The 14,932-nt window shown below is 49.4% G+C and overlaps 1 protein-coding gene across 2 annotated transcripts in view; it reads right to left on the minus strand.

The window, feature by feature from the left end:
• The window catches only part of SCARA5 (scavenger receptor class A member 5), a 132,956-nt gene that overhangs the window by 36,172 nt on the left and 81,852 nt on the right, over positions 1-14,932 (minus strand). For both annotated transcript variants that reach the window (XM_047760395.1, XM_047760394.1), the window contains exons 5-7: positions 12,263-12,343; positions 9,343-9,441; positions 6,323-6,379 (exon numbers count right to left, since the gene is read on the minus strand). In XM_047760395.1, the coding sequence (XP_047616351.1) occupies positions 6,323-6,379; positions 9,343-9,441; positions 12,263-12,343 (237 nt within the window). The remainder of the gene's footprint in view (positions 1-6,322; positions 6,380-9,342; positions 9,442-12,262; positions 12,344-14,932) is intronic.

Consider the following 14,932-nt stretch of genomic DNA (forward strand, 5'->3'; position numbering starts at 1 on the left):
TGCATCAGCCAGCAGTGGAAGCACTGTTTGGGCTGGGGCAAAGTTTCTTCTTTTTGGGGCTGTGCCTGCAGCATGCAGAAGTTCCTGGGCCAGGGATTGAACCCAAACCACAGCAGTGACAACACCGGATCTTTCACGGCTAGGCCACCAGGGAACTCCTGGGGGGACCATTTTTCTACGTGACTTTTCTGTCTTTGTGTATGTTCAGTCACCGGACATAAACGAAGGGGAGAAAACATTTGAAAAACACTTTGCCGCCCCCACCCATCCTGTGGCGTTTGCCTCGGTCAGGCACCATGTAAGGAGAAAGAGAAAGGATGAACCAAAGTACACACTAAACGTAATCACACAATGGAGGAGAACTGGGAAAAGCCCGCAAGCGGGGCGGGGCTCTGCTGGCAGAGGTGGAGCCCGTGCCCCACTCCCACCTCCCACCCCCCTCCACCCCTGCCCCTGCGAGAACCTTAGTCAGGCCTACCCAGAGCCACCAAACCAGTGAGCCCACCAAGGCTTGGTGAAATAGAGAGCAAACTCTGACACAGGGAAGAGTCCCTTAAAAGTGACTCAGTCCCTAAAAAAATACAACACACTAGTGAATATAGCATCAACAACAAAGCAGATTCACAGAACAAACTAGCAGTTACCAGTGGGGAGAGGGTGGCGGTGGGGGTGGCAATACAGGGGAAGGGGATTGAGGGGTACAGACTATTAGGCATAAAATAGGCTACAGGGATGGATTGTACAGTCTGGGGAATATGGCCAATGTTTTGTGATAATTGCAAATAGCATGTAACCTTTAAACATTGTGAATCACTGTATTGTGTTCCTGTAATGTATATAATGTTTTATAGCAACTACATTTCTTTTTCTTTCTTTTTTTTTGTCTTTTTTGTCTTTTTGCCTTTTCTAGGGCCGCTCCCCACGGCATATGGAGGTTCCCAGGCTAGAGGTCTAACTGGAGCTACAGCTGCCGGCCTACACTAGCGCCACAGCAATGCCAGATCCAAGCTGCGTCTGCAACCTACACCACAGCTCACGGCAACGCCAGATCCCTAACCCATTGAGCGAGGCCAGGGATCGAACCCACAACCTCATGGTTCCTAGTCGGATTCGTTAACCACTGAGCCACGACAGGAACTCCAGCAACTAGATTTCAACTAAAAAATGTAATATGAACATTGGTAAGGAAGAAATTAGCACTTTCAGATTAAACCCATGGAGAATAAACAGGATCCCATGAAGACCCCATGCTGACAAAGGCCAGAGAGAATAAAAAGAGGATCCAAGATGGGAGCAGAAGGACTCTGAAGTGGGCTCCAGGCTGGACAGAACTGATTCGTGTCCTGGCTCTGCCTCTGATAAACTCCGGCGGCTCTGGGTTGGCTCCTTATCCTCCACCCTCAGCCTTCTCCCCTCTCTCTAGCATAGACATTATTATGCCTCCTGAATGGGACTGGGGAATTTTGTAAAAAGTCGGGCACAGAGACTACCTTCTCAGAGTACCAGGTGCAAGTTGGTGAGCAGCCTTGTGTTAAGCGCTTCCTTTTTCTTGGAAGTGTCGTTTACTTTTAAATCATGTTGTTGCTGGGGTATTAAGTTGTATAAGGAAGAGGATGTACAGGCAGGTGAGTTAATAAAGAACTAGAATTGTGTACAAGAAGTCCACAAGCCCAAAAGTGCGCTAATTTTTGGAGTTATACTACCCCAAAGAGGTTCCCTGGGGCACCCAGGTCAGCCAACTCTAGAGACAGGAAGGGACAGAAGGGAATTCATAGACTCCCAACATTGTCTTTGCATCCTTTATCCTAAAACAGAGATAGAGACATCTCAGCAGCAATGGAAAAAAAACCATCTACAGGAGTTCCCATCATAGCTCAGTGGTAACGAGGCCGACTAGTATCCATGAGGATGCGGGTTCGATCCCTGGACTCGCCCAGTGGGTTAAGGATCCAGCATTGCCATGAGCTGTGGTATAAGGCCGCAGCTGCACCTCCGATTCGACTCCTAGCCTGGGAACTTTCATATGCCATGGGTGCAGCCCTAAAAAGACAAAAGCAAAAGACAAAACCATCTACAAACCACCGTCCTGATAATTTATTCTGAGCTTATGCTGCATGCTGGGGTCCGCCGCCAAACGCACACAAACCTACTTCCCTAAATATTAAAAACACACACACAAGGTGTTAAACATTTTTCAAGTTTTCTGAGATGTCACTGATAGTTATCAACAAGCACTGCTTTGGAATTTACCCCTGTACATTCTGCATACTTTTTTCCATGTGAAACCCAATGGAAAAAAACATTTTTAAACAATCTGAACTTATATTCTGCTTTAAATTCATGCTGTGGGGCTCCAACAGAACTGAATCCTCTACCCACCCCCCAGCTGCAAAAATGCTATTTATTTTTGCAAATGGACCATATATGAGGGTAAAACAAATGTCTTTCTGTCTTAAGATGTATATGTGCAGCTTTTTTTCCCCCCCTGGCCAAACTCTCAAAAGCCAAACATCTAACAGAATGAATGATATATCCCTTGCTTGAAACAATCAACAACCAAAAAACCTTTACTCTCGTCAAGCAGAAATCAGGGGCTCTGTATTCTAGGCCCAGTTTGGCCATGACCTCGCTGGTGGGCTGTGGGAATTCTCTCCAGCTCTCTGTTCTGTGAAGTGGTAGGGTGGGCCGTGGTGGGAGAGGAGTTGGTTTGAAATGCCACCCAACTCCAAAACCCTATGACTTCAGGCCAAAACATGGATAAACAATAAGACCTTGTTCTGAAAAATATTTTGATTTTGACTTAAAACATGGGGCTTGAGAAGCCTTTTTGGTGATGCCCTCATCAAAGGAAAACCCCCACTTTCTGATTCTGACCTGAGGGGTGTCTGTGTTGTTTATCTCATCAATCCCTCTAATGTAGTAACATCACCACCTGCAGGAACTTTAGGTTTTTGCTGCTAAAGCTGGGAGGTGTTTGTGAATGTCCCACACCCTCAGGCGCAAGCTGCGCATTCCCAGGGGAGGGCTCCTTTTTTGAAGGAGGGTGGGACCCCGTGCCGAGAACTTCTTCTTCCCACCCACTGGATCTCACAGTGGGGCCGCCCTGGGCTCAGGGAATGACTAAGAATCCCCCAGCAGTGGGCACTGGGCATTGGTCAGAATTTCCACACTTTTCTGAAAGATGATCCCTGGCTCCCTCCTCGGAGCCTGAGTCCCAAGGATCCAGTTTAATGCCTCTGGGATTGGAGTTTCTTGGAAACCTAACCGGGAGCCTGAATACAGTGTGGGTTTGGTGTGGGCAGAGGCAGGCCAGGGCGTGGAGGCCGTGAGAAGGCCCAGGTCTCAGCCCTTAATTGCTTCAGTGGTCCCCTTTCAGTTTCAGGCCCTTAAATCCACATCTCTGGGTGAGAGTATCCTGCGGGGGTTTAAGGAGCCTAAAGCTACTCCTCAAGACCGGGGCCTGAGCTCTCATTCCAGAATCAGACAAGTCCAACGCCTGGGCTTTCCATCCAGCTTCTGCCCTTTCTTGGGAGCCTCCACTCCCCACTCAAGCCTCTGAGAAGGGGAGATGGACGGCCTCAGTCCAGCCTGGTGGATCTGCAATCCCCGTGTGTCTCCCCTGTGTCACGCGTGCCAATGCCACCTGTCAATGGGGCAGTTCCTGTCCTCACTTCCCAGGTCCATCACCAATGGAGACATTTTTGGTCTTGTTAAGGGGCTGTGATCTGAACTCTGGGGTCCTGGGAAGGGAGAGCCTCTCAGGGCCATCCCTGGGGAAGGTGCCATCCCAAGCTCATATAAGCCTCCAATGATGCAATCAAGAAGCTCCAGGGCCAAGTGGACTAGATGTCCTTTTCCCAAGCTCTCACCTGTGCCTGGGGGAGCCATCCACCACCTCTGTGGCTCAGGCCCCCCTCCCATACTGTGCTCCCAGCCCTCAGAGCCCAATCCCAATGCAATCCCAGCCAGCTGGGCCCACAGAGGCAAGGTAAACAGTGACAACATCATCCTTGGGATGAATGGTGACAGATAAGCACCCCCTTTCCCAGGGCCTGGCCAGCCCATCCTTTCCCACTGGAGAACAGTTGCCAAAGGGCCCTGAAAAGCACCCTGGGTACCTGTCACCTAGGCACTGTGGGCAGCGTTTCTGATCTTCCTCTCTAAGGTCCTTCTCTCCCTGCCACCATGTCAGAGGTTATTTATCTCACACAGCTAAACACCACAGTCCTTCTCAGCTGCCCTGGGAACATTCCATCAGAAGCCAATCTAACAAAGAGTAGGAGGGGTGGCATTCAGGAGACCAAGTACAGTGCCCAGCCCCTAGACAAATGTGACTCAGATCTGTCACCAATGTCCTAGATCAGATCTAGACTCTCTTCCTGCACCTTCAAAAGTTTCTTCTGTCTCCTGCAGGGTCCGGACAAATCTCATCTAGCCAGGACACTCCCAGTTAAGCCCTTGGCTGACCTTGAAAGGGACTCTAGAGAAGGCTAGAAAGGCTGCACGGCAGGTAGACGACTTTGTGGATTACAGCATCTAAGGGTAAGGTGGATGCGTGGAGTCCAGGGTAGACACGGGCAGACCATGTCCTCGAGTACACTCAGTACTTTAGAGTGACAAAGAGCTGTCATGCACATTCTTCCTCTTTGACTTTAATCACTGCCCCAGGGGGAAAGGAAAGGGCAGAGGGAGCGGGAGACAAGCTAAAGTTTCTGGGACCTGAGGGAAGGGCATTATTCAAGAGCAAGGTCTCCTTGTGGTCCTGCATGCCTGGGATGGAAGTGTCATCTTTTTCGGTTTGTTTGTTTTTTAGGGCCGCACCCGAGGTCTATGGAGGTTCCCAGGCTAAGGGTTGAATTGGAGCTGAAGCCGCCGGCCTACACCACAGCCACAGCAATGAGGGATCTGAGCCACATCTGCAACCTACACCACAGCTCACGGAAATGACGGATTGTTAACCCACTGAGCGTGGCCAGGGATTGAATCTGAATCCTCATGGATAGTAGTCAGGTTCATTACTGCTAAGCCACCACGGGAAGTCCCTGGAAGTATCCTCTTAAAGACCCACTGAAACCAAAGATCAGCCTCAGGGAAACCCTCAATCTGGGTCCAAAGTGTGCATTTGCAGTGGGATCTTCCCTCAGCCCAAGATTCCTAGAGAGCCAACACCAGCACCCAGATAGCCTAGAAAAGGATAAACTGCTGAGACCTCACACAGATGGCAGTGTTTCAGAACCCAACAAATACTATATGCTGGTATTTTTTGTAACTTGGCTATGAGACTCTATTCATTGAAACTTGGCTCAGAGGCTCGCTCTTCTCTGGCAATCTCTCCAAGCTTCTACACAGAGCCCTTTGAAGGGGAAATAAGCCCCAGAAAAGCGTATCCTAACTAGATAAGCTGGCTTCTCTTGTAAACATTTTAGGAAGGGCTCTCGTCAGAAAGACGCCCATTCCTAGGATGGGTGGACAGCCAAGCAATGAGATCTCCGGCATCACGGCTCACTCAGCAGCCGAGGAGGAAAACAGACAGGATGCTGCTTTGCCGCTATACCTTTCCCCAGGTAACCACCCAGGGAGGTCGTGTGTTTTAACTGAATTTCAGCAAGCATCTTTATTTTGGTTTTTAGGGCCACACCTGTGGCATATAGAGGTTTCCAGGCTAGGGGTTGAATCGGAGCTACAGCTGCTGGCCTGCACCACAGCCACAGCAACTCAGGATCCAAGTCGTTTCTGCAACCTACACCACAGTTCATGGCAATGCCGGATCCTTAACCCACTGAGTGAGGCCAGGGATCAAACCCACAACCTCGTGGTTCCTATTGGATTCGTTTCCCCTGTGCCACAATGGGAATGCCTCCAATGACTTTAGAAAGTCTGTCTGAATTGGTGTTTTACATAGGATAATAATAACTACGTACTGAGTCCTAACCACACGTCCCCACCATGAGTTACATGGATTAACTCATTTATTTCTCACAATGACTCTATGAAGTAAGACCTCGTCTTATCCCCATTCTATAGATGAGAAAACTGAGGCACACATTACACAATGAGGCCGCCAAAAGGGAGCGCAGGCTGTCTGCCTGCCTCCCACACAACCACTGGGCTTATTCCACATCTGGAGACATGGCCCATGCCCCTGGGGTATAGTCATCTCTGGCTGGACCAGCAGAGTCCTGGAGCAAATAGGGAGCTCCCTTGACCCTGGATCCCTGGCCAATGGCTCCAGCCTCCAGGCCCCAAAACTTGTGGGGCTGCTTGGGTGACAGCCACACCTGTGCTGACAAAGAAGCCAGTGACCCCAATAGAACTTCCTTACTGGTATCTCCTGTTCTGTCTCCTTTCTCTCCTTTCTCTCCTTTTGGGCCTCGGTCACCTGAAACAGAGGAGGAAAACCAGCATTAGGAATGGAAATCAATCTACTTGTGAACAAACTCTCATCGGCAAGAGACTTATTAACCCAACAGCCAAGAAATCCTCAGGCCAGGAGCCCACAGCACTGGAGGGCACTGGGCAGGAAGTGAAGAGCTTCAGCCAATTAGGCTGCCCGTTCCCGGTCCTCCTCGGAAGGAGGGTGGGTGGGTAACGAACTGAGAGGTTTCCATCCCGCTAAAATAAAGCAGAGAAGCAGCGCAGCACGGATCGAAGGAGTACGAGGTATTCAGCAGGAAGGAGACAAAGCAAAGATATTCCTATTAAACAGCCAAGGTTTTAGAAGTCCAAATCCAGGGTTGCTCTAATAAGCGTAGAGGGAGAAGAGGAGGGAGGGAGGGTCTTCAGTTACAAAGGGAGGGACGCAGGTTCTACGTCAGGCAGATTTATCATCAGGGGAAGCTATAAAACATGAGGGAGAGTTTCCAGGGAATTGTGGAATTTCCTTCCCAGGATATGGTTAAAAGAACAGAGCTCTTTTCTCAGCTAGCATCTCACTCTGCAAAGAAGTAGAAAGGTCCTGACACCACTCAAGGGGACATTAAAATGACCAGGGAATTCTATCCAAGTACCTCCAGAAAGATAGCTGCAAATCAAAAGCTTATGGCATATGCTCTTGTGAAAAAAGCAAGCCAGCAAGTTCCAGGGGAGAATGCCTCGTGTGATCCAAGTTTTGGAAAGAAGAAGAAAAAAAAAAAGGCCACCATATATGTAATATGAACATGCTTAGAAAAAGATTGGGCAGGATGTGCTCCAAGGTGTTTATAGTAGTCTACAAACAATAAGTGCTGGAGAGGGTGTGGAGAAAAGGGAACCCTCCTCCACTGTTGGTGGGAATGTAAATTGGTACAACCACTGAGGAGAACAGTATGGAGGGGCCTTAAAAAACTAAATACAGCATTACTATATGATCCAGCAAGCTCATTCCTGGGCATACATCCAGAGAAAACCATAATTCAAAAGGGTTCATGCACTCCAGTGTTCATTGCAGTGTTATTTAAAGTAGCCAAGACACGGAAGCAACCTAATGTCCACGGACGGAAGAGTGGATAAAGAAGACATGGCAACATGTATAAAATGGAATATTACTCAGCCATAAAAGAAGGAAATAATGTCATGTGCAGCAACATAAATGGACACAGAAATTACCATACTAAGTGAAGTAAGTCAGAGAAAAGACAAATATCATATGATTGATATTACTTATACTTGGAATCTAACAAAAATGATACAAAACAACTTATTTATAAACCAGGAACAAACTCTCAGATTTCAAAATCAACCTCATGGTCACCAAAGGGGAAACCACAGGGGAGAGAAATAAATTAGGAGTATGGGATTACACATGTATGTGCTACTGTATACAACATAGATAAATAACAAGGACTTCCTGTATAGCACAGGGAAATCTACTCAATATTCTGTAATCATCTATATGGAGAAAAAAGAATGGATATATGTATATGTAGAACTGGTTCACTTTGCTGTACACTTGAAACTAACACAACATTGTAAGTCAACTCTACTCCAACAAAACAATGCCCCCCAACACACACACATACAGTAGTTATTCTGAAGAGTAAGAGCTTAAGAGACCAAGGCGGAGGGCACACACTTTTTACTTTACACTTTACACACTTCTGCATTGTTAAATTGTTTTCAATACGCAAGTGCTGCTTTTGCAATGTGTTTTAAAATCCATTTTTTAAACATGTGGACCATGAAAGGAAGGAAACCCGCAGCCTGTTTAATCACTAACCAGAAAGCAGAGTAAAAGTTCCCAGTGACCCAAGATTACAGTCATCTGAGGAGTTCCCGTTGTGGCTCAGTGTAAATGAATCCAACAAGTATCCATGAAGACGCAGGTTCAATCCCTGGCCTTGCCCAGTGGGTTAAGGATCTGGCATTGCCATGAGCTGTGGTGTAGACTGCAGATGCTGCACGGATCCGGTGTTGCTGTGGCTGTGGTGAAGGCCAGCAGCTACAGCTCCGATTCAACCTGCAGCCTGGGAACTTCCATATGCTGCAGGTGCAGCCCTTAAAAGACAAAAAAAAAAAAAAAGAAAAAGAAAAAAAATAAAGAAAGAACAAAAGAGGTCACCCTAGATGTGAGGTGGGAATGGTGAACAGTGCTTTGTTCTTAGTTTTCATTTTAACAAGTGAGAAGACAGAGGCTGGGGAAAGAGTGTCAGATTTCCTCCTCTTCTTGAAATGGACGTGGAAAGACAGGGACTGCCTATAGAATGGGCTCCCCTGAAAATGGACAATGTGACTATTCGCAGGAAGGAAAAACACTCAGGAGAAACACTATGGGCAAAAGAAATCCGAGAGCTGATGAAAGTTTTAAATATTTGGGGAATAAGAATATTACAAACGGGTTCCCTGGTGACCACTAGGTTAAGGATTCAGCATTGTCACTGCTGCAGCTCAGATCGCTGCTGTGGTGTGGGTTTGATCCCTGGCCCGAGAACTTCCGCATGCCACAGAAGACAATACGATAAACTGAAGAATCTGGCAGTACTGGGAGGGGAGGTGAATATCCTGGGTCTGCAGCCTTTGTGTTTTTCCACTTTCTCCAGTTACATCACTGAGCTGTAACCAGGAGCAACAATCCCTTGCATCTATACAGCATTTAGAGCTTACCAGATTTTCACACGTAGACGCCCATGTAATCCTCTTGATGGCCCTGAGAAATATAGCATCACGAGGAGTTCTAGTTTAGGGATGAAGAAACTGATGTTTAAAGAGATTAAGTGACTTGCCCAAGGTCACTCAGGCAGTCACCGGCCAAGCCAGAATTTGAACCCAGGCCATGCTCCAGTGGCCACGCTGGTGCGCAGAGGCTAGCAGTAAGCAAGGTGCAGTGGCGGGTGTGTGTGTGTGTGTGTCTCTGAGACACATTGTTACCTTTGAACCCACGCATGCCCATCGGTCCTGTGGCTCCCAGCTTCCCCTCGTCGCCCTTGGGGCCAGGTGGTCCTGAGGTTCCTCTCTCCCCTGGAAGACCTGGGGAGACAAAAAAGTCTTGGAGTCTCAGACCCAGAACTGGAAAGGCCAGCAGAGGCCATCATCACACACCTCAACCATGCATCCTCCCATTGCCTCTGCTTCCTGATTCTTCTCAAAGATGCTACAAAAACAGTGGCCAGAAGGTCAGCACGAACTCTCCCTGCCGGCATCTTTTACTCAGTGAGGCCAGCCCCCTTTCCCTGAAAGGTCAAATTCTTTTTCTTTTTTTTTTTTTTTTGGCCATGCCCATGGCATGCAGAAATTCCCGGACCAGGGATTGAACCTGTGCTACGGCAATGACTACACTATACCTTTGACCCACTGAGCTACCAGGGAACTCCGAGAAAGGTCCAATTCTATTGTAAGTGATAGTGGAGGTGCCAGCCTCAGCTGGAAGCTGTCTCTTCACCTCTAGCTATGCTGGAGATTTAGATGGGCAAAAAAATTTTATGTGCCAGGCACTGTTTTGGATGCTGTCCATGAAGTATCTGATTTAAGCCTCACCATAAACTGAGGTATTACTTCACCTGTGTTACCAATGAGGAAACTGAGGCCCAGAGAGGTTAGGTAACCTGCCTATGATCACACAGCAATGACTGTTGGAGGTAGGATCCTAGCCCTGGGCAGTTGGCTTCATCTCGCGCTGGATGTAAAGGGCTTACTAGTACTTAGGGTGGGAGGAAGATGAAAGCACTCCGCATCCTATGTAAGGCAAAGCCAGAAAGTTCCCTCCCTGTCATGAACACAGGGAGGTGTAGAGAAGAGGATGGTAGGCTGAAGACGAAGGAGAGCTCGGCAAGCTCAGTAACAGAGGCAGACACGCGGCCTCTGGGTCAGGCCCCCGGCTCCTGGCCACGAGGCCCCGGGCGCCGGCCACATTTCACCACGAAGAGCCAGAGTCAACAGATGCTTTCACCCAGCAAGGCCCCAGCCCCAAGGCCTGACCTCAGCCCTCGGTTCTCTCTGCAAAGCAGGGCACTCTAATTAACTAATTAATTGTTTTTTCCTGCCTCGAATGTTGGTTGGTTTTCTTGGGCTTTTTTCCGTGACATGAGGAAATCTGTCTCCCAGTTATGACTCCTCCGCAGCAAATACCAAATGCCTGAAAGAAGATGGGGGCCCCGAGAGGGTGGCAGGACCTCAGAGAAGGGCTTAATTTCTTTTTTCTTTCTTTTCTTTTTTTTTTCCTTTGGTCTTTTTAGGGCCGCACCCATGGCACGTGGAGGTTCCCAGGCTAGGGGTCGAATTGGAGCTGCAGCTGCTGGCCTATGCTACAGCCACAGCAATGAGGGATCCGAGCCACATCTGCAACCTATGCCACAGCTCACGGCAACGCTGGATCCTTAACCCACTGAGCGAGGCCAGAGATCAAACCCCACGGAGCAAGGCCAGGGATCAAACCCCGAGTCCTCATGGATACTAGCCGGGTTTGTTACCAATGAGCCACAACGGGAACTCCAGGCTTAATTTCTTTCTTCTCCTTCCTAACACAATGCTCCCGGGACCCAAAAGTCCTGCTGCCATAGAGTTCTGAATCTAGTGCAGGTTACGCCCACGCAGCCCCCATCCCATCTCTGACTGAGGCAGGAAAAGAGGTTCCACAGCTCTGGGAACCCCAGGGGCATCCTTAATTCTGAGTTTAGGGCGCTGCACTGAGAGGGGGAGGCCAGGAGTGGAGGCCAGGCTACGGGCTCTGCCTCTGCCAGCCTCTGCCTCCTCTCCTCCTCAGAGATTTAGGAAGGGGATGGCCTGGAGGTATAATTCCTGACTAAGTCAGCATCCACCTTTCCCCTGTTAAGCACCTCCCTTCTCTTACGTCATTTAGAACATCCTACACTCTTCTAGAGAAATGCTGCTCAAGCGGAGGTTTGGGAACAGACAGACCCAGACCAAAGCATGACAAAGTAATGGGACAGGAACTTCTGAGACAAGGCATCTAAGAGGAGCACAGTCTTTCCAGGAGGCCAGAAAGGACCCCCTTTGCCAGCCCCTGGACCTTCCGGGCTGACTCTAGTGTGTGGGGCAGGATGGCGACGTCAGGAGAGAGGCAGGTATCTACTGAGCAGGGGGGATCAGCAGGAGGCAGGCGTCAGGCACTGGGGATCCAGGAAAGACTGAGGGGCGAGACATACTTGACAGGTTGATCTGGATCGTGGAACTCCCTCCCTCCCTGCCTTCCTCCCTCCCTCCCTCCTTTCTGCCACACCCGTGGTATATGGAGGTTCCCAGGCTAGGGGTCAAATCCGAGCTGCAGCTGCTGGCCTACACCACAGTTACCGCAAATACCTTCCATTCTTTCTGATGGCCCTGGTCGCAGAGACCTGGATGCCTGAGGTGGGAAGTGGATTCAAAAAGCTCTGAGATTAGAGTTCCTGTTGTGGCTCAGGGGTTAATGAACCCGACTAGGATCCATGTGGACCTGGGTTCAATCCCTGGCCTCGCTCAGTGGGTTAAGGATCTGGCGTGGCTGTGGCTGTGGTGTAGGCGGGCAGCTAGAGCTCCCATATGCTGTGGGTGTAGCCCCCAAAAGAAATAATTTTTTTTTTAAAAAAAAGAAGCTGTGAGCCTCACATGCACCCTTTTCCTTCAGATCATGGTACTTTCTATGGAAATGGATTTGCTCCAGCCTATTGTTCTACTGTTATACCAACAAGTTCTTAGTCTCTTAATAGAACAGGGCATTTGTAGCTGAATTGATGGGGCACTTTCCAGAGAGCCCCATCACAAACACCAATGAGAAAACAGAGGGTCAGGGATGGACTGGGGGCCCCTTTCCTTCCTGGAATGTCCAGGTCCCTCCCAGGGGACTCTCCCTTACCTCGAAGTCCAGGCAATCCAGGGATTCCAGGCTGGCCTTCCTTCCCTTCATCACCCTGATCACCTTTGGGGCCTGGTGGTCCTGGAAGGGTTACAAACAGCAGAAGGTTAGAGGATGGCTTTCTGAAATAGGTCACCTGCAGGGGAAATGAAAACTCCGTCTAAAGAGAGGAAGAGTCAGCATAATGCTTTGGAAGCACACAGAGCTCCACCTGGTCCAGCCTTGTGTGTGTGTGTGTGTGTGTGTGTGTGTGTGTGTGTGTATGTATGTGTGTGTGTGTGTGTGTGTGTGTGTGTGTATGTATGTGTGTGTTTGCAGTGGGGAGGTGGAAATCAAGGAAGCCTTCCTGGAAGAAGTAACATCCAAAGCGAAATCTCAAAGAGGGACATAAGGTGTCTAAGTAAAGGGAGGAGTGGGATCGTGTTATGGGCTGCATGTCCATGGCTCCCACCCCTACACCCACACCAAGTGCACATGCTGAAGCCCTAAACCCCAGTGTGATGCTATTTGGAGATGGAGCCTTTGGGAGACGATTAAGTTTAGATGGGGTTATGAGGGTGGGGCCCCCATGATGGGATTAGTGCCATCAGAAGAAACCCCAGAGGGCACTCTCCCTCTTTCCATTGCTCATGCTGGCACTGCCAAGCATGCTTTCTCTGCCACAGGAGGACACAGCAAGAAGGCAGCCATGTGCAAGGCAGGAAGAAGGCTCTGACCCAAACCCAACCCTGAGCTCAGACTTCCAGCCTCCAGAACCGTGAGAAAGAAATCTCTGCTGTTGAAGCCACCCAGTCTGTGACATTGTTAAAGCAGCCCTAACTAAGAGGGAAAGAGGAAAGTTCCAGGCAGAGGAAAAAAATCCCTGTAAAAACTTAAAGAAGGAGATCTGTGAGTCATGATGGGATCAGAACCTGGGGGCAGGGTGCGGGATGGGAGAAGAAGTGGGGAGTCTTAGGGGCCTGGCCTGGTGTAAGTGCTGAACTTGACCCTGAGGGCACCAGAAGCCACAGGAAGCACCTGAGAGAAGAGTGTGGTCAGATCTGCACAGGAGGAAGACGGCTGTGTCGGAAGATAGATGGGAAGAGACGGAAAGCAGAGGCAGGATGTCAAGAGGAGGTGGCACTCCAAGTGGGAGGTGGCAGAGCCCTGATTAGGGAAGCAGGGATGTGAGTGGCCGTTGGGAGGTAGAAGAGGCAGACCTTGCTAAACATAGGTGGAGGTGGGGCGGCAGTCAGATCAGGATCAGGATCAGATTTCGGGCTTGAGCACCCGGATAGAAGAAGGGGTTTCTAATTGCTCCATGGGATCTGCTTCCAGGGTGAGGCGCCAGCATCCTGACAGGGATTTTGGCAAGTGTGATTGGATTGAATCTTCACACACTGGGTTGCAGCCACATAGCTGGCTAGCAAGTGAAGGTCCCAGGTCTCTACTCAGGTCTGTCTGGTCCTGCCCACTCTGCCTTGCTCATCACACTAGATGTCATTCCCAGGATGCTCTCGAACCTTCCTGCACCTCGATCTGCTGTTCCCAGGCTGGCGAGCCCAGGAGCCCTCCCTGCCAATCCCCTGTGGTGACCTGGTCCCTGAGGCTGCTCACAGCCACCGCCTTGCCCTTACTCCTTCTCTGGTCCGTCATTCCTGCTGAAAGTGGGCATCGCGTATTTGAACACATGTCCTTGGTGCCACTTGATGTTTGTCTCCCACTGCCTCGGCCTGGAGTCACAGGTATACATCAAAGCTGTTCTCTTTTTCCTAATGATATCACCCGCTCCATGACACAGAACCACATCCTTGACATCCCTGTTCCAGCTGTGAAGATCCAGCCTCTAAGACCCCCATTCCTGCTGCGTGGCGAGAGGAAAAGAGGACCAAGGAATATGCCAGAACTGTACTTTGCTAGGTTGAAGGGGGTCCCCTCCAAGGTGATGTCTACCTGGAACCTCAGAGTATGACTTTCTTTGAAAATTGGGTCTTTGGGAGTTCTTGTTGTGGCGCAGCAGAAACGAATCCAACTAGTAACCATGAGGTTGCAGGTGCAATCCCTGGCCTTGCTCAGTGGGTTAAGGATCCAGCATTGCCATGAGCTGTGGTGTAGGTTGCAGATGCGGCTCGGATCCAGTGTTGCTGTGGTTGTGGCGGAGGCAGGCAGCTACAGCTCTGATTCAACCCGTAGCCTGGGAACATCCATATGCCACGGGTACAACCCTAAAAAGAAAAAAACGAAAAAAGAAAAAAAAGAAACAGAAAGAAAATGGGGTCTTTGTAGATGTAACCAGTTAAGATGAGGTCAGATTGGAAGAAGGTGAGTCCTTACACAATGACTATAAGAAGAGAAAGCACAGAGAGACCCACAGGAAGAAGGCCATGTCACCATGGAGGCTGAGACTGGGGCGCTGGGTCTACAGGCCAAGGAATGCCAAGGACCACTGGCCACATCAGTTAGAAAGAGGCCAAGAAGCATCCTTCCCTAGAATGTTTAGAGGGAGCATGGCCCTATGGACACCTTGATTTCAGACTTCCAGCCCCCAGAACTGTGAGAGAATACATTTCTGTGGTTATAAGCCACCAAGTTTGTGGTACTTTGTTATGGCAGCCCTAGGGAACCAAAACATGTATACTCATAGCCCAGCAGTCATGTCTTGCACAATAAATATTTGATGAATGAAGGAGT

This window comes from Phacochoerus africanus, chromosome 15 (genome assembly GCF_016906955.1).
Source record: "Phacochoerus africanus isolate WHEZ1 chromosome 15, ROS_Pafr_v1, whole genome shotgun sequence".
NCBI classification, from domain to species: Eukaryota; Metazoa; Chordata; class Mammalia; order Artiodactyla; family Suidae; genus Phacochoerus; species Phacochoerus africanus.